Consider the following 11,466-nt stretch of genomic DNA (forward strand, 5'->3'; position numbering starts at 1 on the left):
CTTCAGCTCAAGGCGAGCGCTCTACCACTTGAGCCACAGCGCCACTTCCGGTTTTCTGGTGGTTTATTGGAGATAGGAGTCTCACGGTCTTTCCTGCCCGGGCTGGCTTTGAACCGCGATCCTCAGATCTCAGCCTCCGGAGTAGCTAGGATTACAGGCGTGGGCTCAGCGCCTCTTTCTTTATCACCTCAGCCCTTTAGTTTATCATCACTGCAGCCACTAGAGGGTGCTATCAGAAAACAGGTGAACTACAAACCCCCATGGTAACTAGGTCAAGGACGGCAGGACGGGGGTGGGGTGTGTGTGTACTCACCCTCGGCATCCTCCACGGGAACCACCCCCAGTCACCAGGACCAGAGTGTGTGCCTTCACCCTCGGCACCCTCCACAGGGACCACCTACCTGCAGTCCTGTGAGGACCGGGGTGCGCGCTCACCTTTGGCTGCATTGACAACTCCTCCGCGAACAAACGTCTTTACTTTGTTACCATCGCTTCCTTCAAAAGCAGCAAGAAACTCCTCATAAATCTCAGCGGCCGCCTTCTCATCCTCCTGAGACACAAGGAACATGAGCGCATGAGAAGGTGGGCCAGGAGGGAGATGGTGCTCACCTGCCATCGCACCCACTCGGGAACCCCAAGCAAGAAGCCGGGTGAATGGGAGCCTGCTGGGGAGGTGGCTGGGGTGCAGGCCAAGCGGAAGAGGGCTGATTTAACGACATGGGTCAGGCCTGGATTCAGATACAGCTGCAAATACCAATGCAAAGCAGGGAGAAACGGCTCCCGGCTGTCACTCTAACTACTCAGGAAGAGCCAGGCTCCAAACCAGCCCTGCCAAAACCTTCACAAGTCCTCAACTCAACGGACACAAGCTGAGCACAGTGGTACACACCCGCTATCCCAGATACATGGAAAGCATGTAGCTCAAAATAATTTTACACTTTACCTTTTTCTTTAATTCCTCTTGTTCTTTCTTACTTAAGGTTCGCTTCGCTGTGCTCATTTTTCCAATACTGAATGCTTTAAGTTTGTTTTCTAGAAGAGGCTATGAAAAGAAGGAAAAGGCATGTCTTTACACACACATTAATGCGATCTGTAAACTTAACGCCTACCTTAGCTGATACACAAGCCTTTGAAATGGATCACTTTTTAAAGGTTTGGTTGTAAAGAAAAGCTGATGCTGTCCAAAATGTCAGGTGCCTATGATTTTACTTCCTAGCTCAAGGTCAGTAACAGCCAAAAGTCACATACCAAGTCTCAGAGTAAGAATAAAAGTATAGGGGCTGGGAAGGTGGCTCAGTGGTAGAGCACTTGCCTTGCATGCCTGAGGCCCTGGGTTCGATTCCTCAGCACCACATAAGCAGAAAAAAAAAGCCGGAAGTGGTGCTGTGGCTCAAGTGGTAGAGCGCTAGCCTTGAGCTGAAGAGCTGAGGGACAGCACCCAGGCCCAGAGTTCAGGACCCACGACCGGACCCCCCCCCCAAAAAAAAAGGATAAAGTATATGAAGAGGAGAAACACAGGCATTTCTAGGCAAAAGCAGCAATGGGAGAAAACAGATACCAAATACGGACATGAAGGCACATTTCCATAGCCCATGTCACCTCCCATCTCTAACAGCCTCTGCCTTTATGCATCTTTTATCACTTAGTATACTGCCTTACTCCTCAGCAGCAGCTCTGGTATTTACGAACAGTGTCCTTTGCTGAATGTGTGACCTACAGTGGGTATAGGGTTCAGTGCAAGTACAATTACACACACTGATTTTGAACACCGAGTATCCTTAACAAATACAAAACCTGAAATTTCTTGGACACTAATATGATGCCATCACTGGACAATTCCACATTAAACCTCCTTAAGGGGTTGTGACCAGAGCAAAAGTGTACTGGAGACACAGAAGAAAATGACCTTTGGGCTATGACACAGAAAAGGATTTCCCATTCATTTAGACTTAGGTCCCATGCCCCAGAGCCTTCATGAATATGCAAATAACTCCTAAACCTAAAGCATTTCTGATCTCAAGCACTGTAGATATGGGATATTCAACCCACGTAAGAAAACAGCCCTGCACCAGTGGCTCACGCCAGTCATCCTAGCTACTCAGGAGGCTGAGATCTGAGGATCACTGTTCAAAGCCAGCCTGGGCAGGAGAGACTCTAATCTCCAATAAACCACTCAGCAAACCAGAAGTGGCACTGTGGCTCACGTGGTAGAGCCTTGAGCTGAAGAGATCAGGGACAGCGCCCAGGCCCAGAGTTCAAGACCCATGACTGACCAAAAAAAAAATCCCAGAAAAGTAAAAACGCATTTTTGCTTTGAATTATTAATCAACAAGGCAATCTGTGGTGAGTGGTTAATAACTGCTGATTGGCCATGCTCTTTATTGTGTTTTCCAAATGGATAAACAAAGGACGAGAACGCAGGACAGCACGCTCGCACTCGGCCCAGCCGCCCGCAGGGAGAGCAGCAGCTCTGGGCGCGAGGAATCTGTGCACCCCATCTCGGGTGTCTGGGACTTAGCACCCTACAGTCACAAAGCTCGCGACACCCCACCACATTCTGCCAGGGAAGAGGAAAAGCAATAGCTCTCCTCTTCTATCTGTACAATACCCACTCTAGAAAGGTTCTGATGAGGAGAGTCACAGAGGCTTTCCCGGGTACTTTCATTCCTGTAATTATGTTTCCTTGGGCTCTTGGGCCGCGTCCGGCTTGGTGCATCACTGTCTGAGGGTCCAGAGGCATCCATCTTTACAAAAGGTTAAACACATATTAAAAATCACACACAGCGTTCTGAAAACTAGAAGTAATCCAAGTGTGTAAATACTGACAAATCTCATTGCGCACTATCCAAACCATATTCTTCAATGATCAACATCGCTTTCATTAGCCAAGTCCTTAGGAACACGAACATTTTCAGTAATTCTAATTTGCAGTCAAAAGCTCAAAAGGCAGATTATAGCTATAGTTATTGTTGAAATCATGGGTTCTTGCCGTCATTCCCAAGAAACGTCTCCCAAACAAATACCTAACTCTGAGTCACCAGTTGTTCTTTAAGAATGGATTCCACTGGGGCTGGGAAGGTGGCTCAGGGTAGAGTGCTGGCCTAGCATGCATGAAGCCCTGGGTTCGATTCCTCAGACCACATGCACAGAAAAAGCTGGAAATGGCGCTGTGGCTCAAGTGGTAGACTGCTAGCCTTGAGCAACAAAAGCTCAGGGACAGCACCCAGGCCCTGAGTTCAAGCCCCAGGACTGGCCAAAAAAAAAAAAAAGAACATATTCCATGAAAAAGCAACTCGTTTTCCACTTTCAATTCAAACCATCACACAAGTCCTTCGCCCGAGATAAACTTCACGCTTTGGTTAGTAGGTTATATGTACTTGTTATTCATGTCATATTAAAAAGTCCCATTTGCCAGGCACCGTGGCTCACGCCTGCTGCCATCCTAGCTACTCAGGAGGCTGAGATCTGAGGATCGTGGTTCAAAGCCAGCCTGGGCAGGAAAAGTCCATAAGACTCTTATCTCCAATAAACCACCAGAAAACAGGAAGTGGTGCTGTGGCTCAAGTGGTAGAGCACTAGCCTTGAGCTGAAGAGCTGAGGAACAGCGCCCAGGCCCTGAGTTCAAGCCCCACGACCGACCAAAAAAAAAAGCTATAAACAAAATGTATGTGCGCCACAGAGCAATGCTTCTCTCTACTTTGGAACATGATGCCACAAGAGTGGATTAAGGAGAGCTATTTTAACGGGTATAAAATGTAGTAAGAAAAAAAGTGTATGCACAAACATTTTAAAGCACAATAAAAATTAGTATGAGGTTTCTAACATGGTTTGAAGGAGCTAAGCTATACATATTAGAACAGAAAAAAAGGAGGGTAAATGAACCTTTGGCACAGTGTACACATCAATATAATAATCTTCTACTGGGGCTGGGAAGGTGGCTCAGTGGTAGAGCGCTTGCCTTGCATGCGTGAGGCCCTGGGTTCGATTCCTCAGCACCCATAAGCAAAAAGAAAAAAGCCGGAAGTGGCGCTGTGGCTCAAGTGGTAGAGTGCTCGCCTTGAGCTGAAGAGCTGAGGGACAGCGCCCAGGCCCAGAGTTCAGGCCCCACGACTGGACCCAAAAAAAGAAATCTTCTACTTACATGTGCATCCGAAGACCCAGATGAATGAGCATCCGATGATCTCGTCTACAAATGTGAAAAGGAACCGTTACTAAGTGTTTCTAGGTTACACAAAAGTAATCTTCCCTAACTTTTACCAACTTTTGTCAGCTAACAGAACTGAACAAAGCCAGGTGACTTACGATGACTGCGATCCAAGGCAAACATGTTTCAAGACAATTCTTTAAACTCAGAATGTACATTTTCCAAAATAATATGCGGTAAGTGTTCATGAAATGTATCTGAGACACAGCTACTCTTTTTTGTGCCTCAGGCTGTGGCTTGGCTTTTTCACTCAAGGATGGTGCTCTACCATGTGAGCCACACCTCCACTTCTCGCTTTTTGTTAATCACAGCTAAGAGACTCTCAGACTTTTCGGCCTGGTGGGCTTCCAACCTGGATCCTCAGATCTCAGCCACCCAGCACCCGGCCACAGCTCCCTTTTTATAGTGTAGACTGGAAACACACCACTATTTTTACAAGGCTATTTGTGCAATCTCAGGTCATAAGATCAACTACTGCCCCAACACTGCTGGGGCAGCGACTTCTTGGTACACAGCAAAGAAACCTCCCTTCCCCCCTCCATCCACCCAAAGCCAAATAAACAGATTCTAGCAGCAAGAAAATCTACCCCTTAGCTCTTCCTACAACATACGCATCAGGGTTCGCGCATGTGTGCGAGAGGGAAGGATACAAATTCTGCTGAGAAACAGCTGAAGAGGAAAAGATAATCAAATCTCTAATCCTAAACCGGCATGCTAACAAGCTAGCTGGTGACCCAGGAGAGAATCCAATGGTCAAATAATGACAATGACAGTGCTAACAGTTACAATTTCACATTGATTTCCCTTAATTGATTTACATAGCAGAATACACACCCATAAACTAACTTGCTATTTGCCTGCTCGTCTGTCTGTCTGTCTGTACAAAGAAGCTGAGTTGCAACGACAGTGACCAAATAACACATGAAATTTCTCTGAAATGTTTACTTGAGGACTCAAATGTAAACCTGGTCAATGGCCGATTTTACTTTTGAAGATATTGAGTAGTGAGATTTTATCTGCTTTTTTTTGGTGGGGGGGAGGGGTCAGCCATGGGGATTGAACTCTGGGCCTGGGCACCATCCATCCCTCAGCTCTTTTGCTCAAAGCGAGCACTCTCCCATTTTGAGCCACAGCGCCACTTCTGGTTTTCTAGGGGTTCACTGTAGAAGAGTCTCACAGACTTTCCTGCCTGGGCTGCTTCTAACTGTGATCTCAGACCTCAGCCTCCTGAATAGCAGGATGGCAGGCGTGAGCCACCGCACCCAGCTTTCTTCACATTTTTATTACTGAGGCCAGACGATGAGGTGCAGAAGGAACGGCAGCACACGTGTCATCTCAGCACTCGGGAGGCTGTTACAGAAGGGATCACGAGTTTGAGGCTAGCCTGCGTTACACAGCGGGACCTCATCTAAAAGAAAGGAGTGGCTATAACTACTCCTGTTAGGAGATGGAGAAAGCTGGTGGCTTACAGTTCCTCAGCAGGCTGAGATCCCCACTCTTAGGTCTGAAGCTAGTCTAGGCAGGAAAATCCAAGAGATTCCATCTTGAAAATAAGCGGCAAAAAGCTGGGCAAGAGCCGGGCGCCGGTGGCTCATGCCTGTCATCCTAGCTACTCAGGAGGCTGTGATCTGAGGATCACGGTTCAAAGCCAGCCTGGGGAAGGAAAGTCTGTGAGAATCTTATCTCTGATAAACCACTAGAAAACTAGAAGTGGTGCTGTGACTCAAGCGGTAGAGTGCTTGCCTTGAGCTGAAAAGCTGAGGGACAGCGCCCAGGCCCTGTGTTCAAGTCCCATGACCAAAAAAAAAAAAAGCTGGGCTAGAAACATGGCTCTAATGGTAAAGCATGGCACTAGCCAAGCAAGCAAGCAAGCCAAGCAAGCCCAAGGCCCTGAGTTCAAAACCAAGGTAACAGAAAAGGGAAAGAAAAAAAAATCAAGCAATGGGGGCCCATGCCTGTAATCCTAGCTACTCAGGAGGCTGAGATCTGAGATCACAGTTCCAGGCCACCCCAGACAGGAAAGTCTGTGAGACTCTTATCTACAATTAACTGCCAGAAAACCCAACGTGGAGCTTTGGCACAAAGTGAAAGACTACAAGCCTTAAGCAAAAGAGCTCAGGGACAGTGTCCCGGCCCTGAGTTCAAGCCCCACAAATGACCAAAAACAAGTGAAATCAACTCTTGAGAAAAAGTATCTGACCTGATCCTAACTCCCAGTTCCAGGTATCAATAAAATGAAAAAAACATTAATAGGTTAGAGAAAATTTGGGATTCATGTGTCACAGAAAGGAGAAAATGTAAGGTTACTATGGGTCTGTATAGTTCTGCTCTATCTACTTTGTCTAAACATAAGGCTAAAAATAGTTGTTTTTCACACCAACTAAATCTGCTCCTCTGAGAGCTAGGCAAAAATGAGTCCAGGACAGACAGTGAGAAGTTGGGACTCTCTGAAAAGTCAACCCTAGCTACCCAGCAGACTGAGATCTAGAAACACTAAAGTACGTAGACTACAGATATCTAGAAACGAGAAAATCCAAGAAAACAAATGTCACTTTTACAATATAAATTTCAGCAAGAGGCTGAATGAACTAAAAAAAAAAAAAATCAACTGCCTTCCAATATAACAGCATTAACCTGGGGGCTGGGAAGACTGGGAGAAAGCAGTTTAAAAAAAAAAAGAAAAGAAAAAAGGCAGTATTTATTAAGCGTTGCCTGCTGCCTCATCCAAACCGTCATTCCAGAGATTCAAACAGGAAAACCACAAGAGCCGGGCACACGCCTGTCATCCTAACTACCCAGGTGGCTGAGATCTGAGGATCGCGGTTCAAAGCCAGCCCGGGCAGGAAAGTGGTGAGTCTTCAATTGATCAGAAAAAGCCAAAAGTGGCTCTGTGGCTCAAGTGGTAGAGGGCTAGCCTTGAGCACAAAGAGGCTCAGGGACATCGCCCAGGCCCAGAGTTCAAGCCCCACCACCGACCAAAAACAAAAAACAAACAAAAAAAGAATGCCACCCTCCACTGGACATTGATCAAGACGAACCAAGCAACTCAGCGGCAGCGATGGGAGGGAGGGAACAAGCGGGAAGGAGGGAACAGCTGATGCTCTGCAAAAGGAAAGGAATGTACCTATGGCCCCATGTGGAGGAAATAACTGTATGGTCGAAAACTCCTAGAACTTTATAGACCACAATAGACAATCTGCCCCATGAAGGTTAGAATGTGTTTGTGACTTTAAGCATCACTATCCCACAATACTGTGAAATGTGTGAAATTATGTAATCACTTAATCACAATAAAGACTTTGGAAAAGGAAAAAGAAAGAATGCCACCCCAGCCCCTCACCAGACTGTCACCTCTACACACGACAGCCCTGGAGGTAGCACAGTCTGATGAATTTGCAAACAATAACAGCAGCTAGGAAGATGAATCATGGGACGTGAATTAACCTCAGGTATCACGGGTCCCAGGAGCACTGGCCGGAAGGCAGCCTGGGCTGGCGCTCGGAATGGAACTTTTTTCCAGTTAAGATGAAAGGATGGAAGAAAGTAAACCCCAGTGCAAAAACGGATTACAAGGGAGATGCAAGCAGTGAGGAGGATTTTATTTTTTAAAGGACGACCATCCCCGTCCTCTCCTTCGCGGGAGCAGTGCTGTGTCCGCTCCTGTTTGCGGCGTTGCGTGCTGTCTTGGTGCCAGCCCTGTGCCTGAAGTAATAAAGCTCGAGGGCTCTCCTTTTTGCTCCAGGCTCGTGCTCGACTTAAGCCACAGCTCGGCCTGCAGCTTTTTGGTGGCTAATCATGTGAGCAGTCACACAGACTTTCCTGCTGGGCCTGCCCTGAACGGGGGTCTCAGCCTCCCGAGCTGCTAGGATGACAGGCGTGAGCCACCAGCGTGACTGGACAGCTGGGTTTTTTTTGTTGTTATTGTTGTTTTTGTTTTTGTTTTTTTGGGTCTGGTCGTGGGGCCTGAACTCTGGGTCTGGGCGCTGTCCCTCAGCTCTTCAGCTCAAGGCTAGCGCTCTACCACTTGAGCCACAGCGCCACTTCCGGCTTTTTTCTTTTTGCTTATGTGGTGCTGAGGAATCGAACCCAGGGCCTCGAGCATGCAAGGCAAGCGCTCTACCACTGATCCACCTTCCCAGCCCCAGCTGTTTTTGTTTTTAAGCAAGGAACATAAACTAATGGCTTTTCCAAATAAAGACTCAAAAGGAAGAAATAAAGGGCAGGATAGGGGAAGGTGGGGAGGGAAACAGGTACAAGAAAAATCTACTTAGGGCAAAGAAAGCAAAAAGTAGAGATGAGGAAGACAGTCAGGAAACCCGTGGCATACAGGCTCTAGCCGCCAGCAATGAGATCAGGAGGCAAAGTCAACAGCACTTCACCGATGGGCACCACATCACCCTGGCTAAGCAGAAAGGCTGGAACCATTTCCTGCGGCTTCCACCTTACTTCAAGTGAAAGCCCCTCACCTAGTTCTCAAATGAACAAGTGCTCCCGCACCAATCTCCTCCTCCTCCACCGCTGTCCACCCCAACAGCTCCACTCCCCCTGGAAAGCCACTTTCCCTTTCCTCTCGCTGGACCTCACAACCTGGAGGCACACCGACGCCTTTGCCTGACCGAGGTTTCTAGTTCCCAAGTTTCAATTTGGGTCACCTTAAAGTCCTACCCATCTCCTCCTAAATGCCCACAAGCTTCTCAAATTTCACGTATCTCCAATTCTGCCCTTGTCCTTATTTCTGACACAGAGGGTAACTGCCAATCACTAGACTCTGGAAGTAGAGAAATGCTAGAGCCTGGGTTCTGGACGCAGCCTTCCTGGTGTCTGATCACCCTTCCAGCTTTGCATCCTTCCTATGCACAGTGCAGCAGCACCGCCCTGAGGACTGCTGGGGAGGACTCTCAGCAGAGGCAGAGCAGCTAGGAGCAGCGTTCCTCGCGACTGCTCCGTGAGAGCTGGCCAGCAGCCGCCCTGTCTCAGGGTCATCCTTCCTCATGGCCTGTGACAAGCAGAGCTACATCCTGTTCCTGGGCTGGAAGGTGGCTCAGGGGTAGAGCGCTTGCCTCCCGTGCATGAGGCCCTGGGTTCCACTCCTCGGCACCACATACACAGAAAAAGCCAAAAGTGGCGCTGTGGCTCAAGTGGTAGAGCGCTCGCCTTGAGCTGAAGAGCTGAGGGACAGCAGCGCCCAGGCCCAGAGTTCAGACCCCATGACTGACCAAAAAAAAGGAAAAAAAATCCTGTTCCCCTAGCACTCAGGCTCCAGAGATGACGACTTCCCTTTCTAAAAACCCCCGGCCGGGTCTGGTGTGGTCTAGATCTTGCTGGTGTCACTTTTCAGATGGGCTGTAAAAGATCTATCCACAGGGCACGGAGAGGCCGCCGCTCTCCCAAGGGGGTGAAGAAAGGAGCCGGTTAGGAGAGGCCTGAGGCGGGACTTCCGAGGTTCCTCTCACTCTCCCAGAAAGCGGCGACACACCAGCAAAACCCAACCACTTCCCAATCTATTTCCCTTTACTCCCTCCCTTCCCCTTGCTCAGGTTTTTTATGGGCCTATCTGCAGCCTTCAAAACTCCTGTTGGCTGCTCAAAGGCCTCAACCAATCGAATCCATGCCCTTGGAGCTCCCTCTCCCTCCATCCACCCAATCAGGTGCCACTTCCTCACCGTTCCATGCCTAGTCCTAGGGCTCCCTTCCCCTAGAAGGGCACGCTCCCCACAAGCGGGCACTGTCTAAGACTCCAACGTTTTCTACCTCAACACCAAGTGCAAGACTCAGCAAGCGACAGACAGAGCCTCAGTGTAACTGCTGACGTGACCCACCCAAACAATAGCCTGTCCAACAAAACCACACACCACTGTCAGCATGCTGCGCGGTCCACCTGTGAACACGCAGCACCAGCTACCACGCTGAGCATTACTACCCAAGCCAAAGATTCTGCCTCTCGAGAGAAGCGTCACAGAAACAACCCTAAAACACTTTCAAATTACATCCAAAGCACAACCAGTACACAAAAGCCTCAAGTACACTTTGAGCAGATGAGGTACTTCAATTGTTTTTACCTTCTCAAGCACACATAGCTAACACTACAATATCCTCAAGTGCTACTGGAAAATGTATCTAGGTTTCAAAAATGTTATTTCAGGGCTGCGGTTGTAGTTCACTGATAAGAGTGCAAGGCCCCAACACCTACAAAAGGAAAGAAAAAACTTATTTCAGGTAATACCTGTAACCCTTGCTACTCAGGAGGCTGAGATCTGGGACAGAGGTCATAAGCCAGTCTGGGCAGGAATGCCTGGGGGACTCTTATCTCCAATTTACCACCAAATAAATGGACATGGAAATAAGACTTGATGGCAGAGCACCAGCCTTGAGTAATAAAGCTCAGGGACAGCTCCCAGGCCCTGAGTTCAAGCCCAGGACTGGCACCAAGGAAAAAAAAGTTCCAAAAATAAAAACCAGAAGAAAAGCTAGACTTTTAAAAACCAATCAAGAGCCGGGTTCCGGTGGCTCAAGCCTGTAATCCTTGCTACTTACTCAGGAGGCTGAGATCTGAGGATCGAGGTTCAAAGCCAGCCCAGGCAGGAAACTTCTTGAGACTCTGATCTCCAATAAACCACTAAAAAACCAGAAGTGGCACTGTGGCTTAAGAAAAGCTGGATTTTAAAAACCAATCAAGAGCCGGGTGCCGGTGGCTCACGCCTGTAATCCTTGCTACTTACTCAGGAGGCTGAGATCTGAGGATCGAGATTCAAAGCCAGCCCAGGCAGGAAACTCCTTGAGATCTAATCTCCAATAAACCACTCAGAAAACCGGAAGTGGCGCTGTGGCTCAAGCGGTAGAGTGCTCGCCTTGAGCTGAAGAGCTGAGGGACAGCGCCCAGGCCCAGAGTTCAAGCCCCACGACTGACCAAAACAAAAAAACCCAAAAAACAACAAAAAGAAAAACCAATCAAGAGCCCGTCTCCCGCCTGTCACCCGAGCTACTCAGAGACCCAGATCTGCGGGTCACAGTTCGAAGCCAGCCAAGAGCAGGAAGGTCCCTGAGACTCTAATCTCCAGTAAACTTAGCAAAGCCACAAGTGGTGCTGTGGCTCAAGCGGGGAGCACTGGCCCTGCGCGGAGGCGGCTCGGGACGGCCCCAACCGGCCGAACCCGTGCGTCGATTCGGACCGAGCCCTAGGGGGTCAGCACCGGGCTGCGGGCCGGGGCCGGCGTCCCTCCCCTGCGCGGGGAAGGGGGGCTCCGCCCACTGCCCAAGCCCCG

General features: G+C 48.8%; 1 protein-coding gene across 1 annotated transcript in view; it reads right to left on the reverse strand.

Annotated features, from left to right (window-relative positions):
* The window catches only part of U2surp (U2 snRNP-associated SURP domain containing), a 42,502-nt gene that overhangs the window by 25,383 nt on the left and 5,653 nt on the right, over positions 1-11,466 (reverse strand). Inside the window, exons 2-5 of the mRNA XM_013029882.1 lie at positions 4,142-4,186; positions 2,613-2,744; positions 944-1,042; positions 436-550 (exon numbers count right to left, since the gene is read on the reverse strand). Of these exons, the coding sequence (XP_012885336.1) occupies positions 436-550; positions 944-1,042; positions 2,613-2,744; positions 4,142-4,186 (391 nt within the window). The remainder of the gene's footprint in view (positions 1-435; positions 551-943; positions 1,043-2,612; positions 2,745-4,141; positions 4,187-11,466) is intronic.

This window comes from Dipodomys ordii, unplaced genomic scaffold, assembly GCF_000151885.1.
Source record: "Dipodomys ordii isolate 6190 unplaced genomic scaffold, Dord_2.0 Scaffold124, whole genome shotgun sequence".
Lineage (NCBI taxonomy): Eukaryota > Metazoa > Chordata > Mammalia > Rodentia > Heteromyidae > Dipodomys > Dipodomys ordii.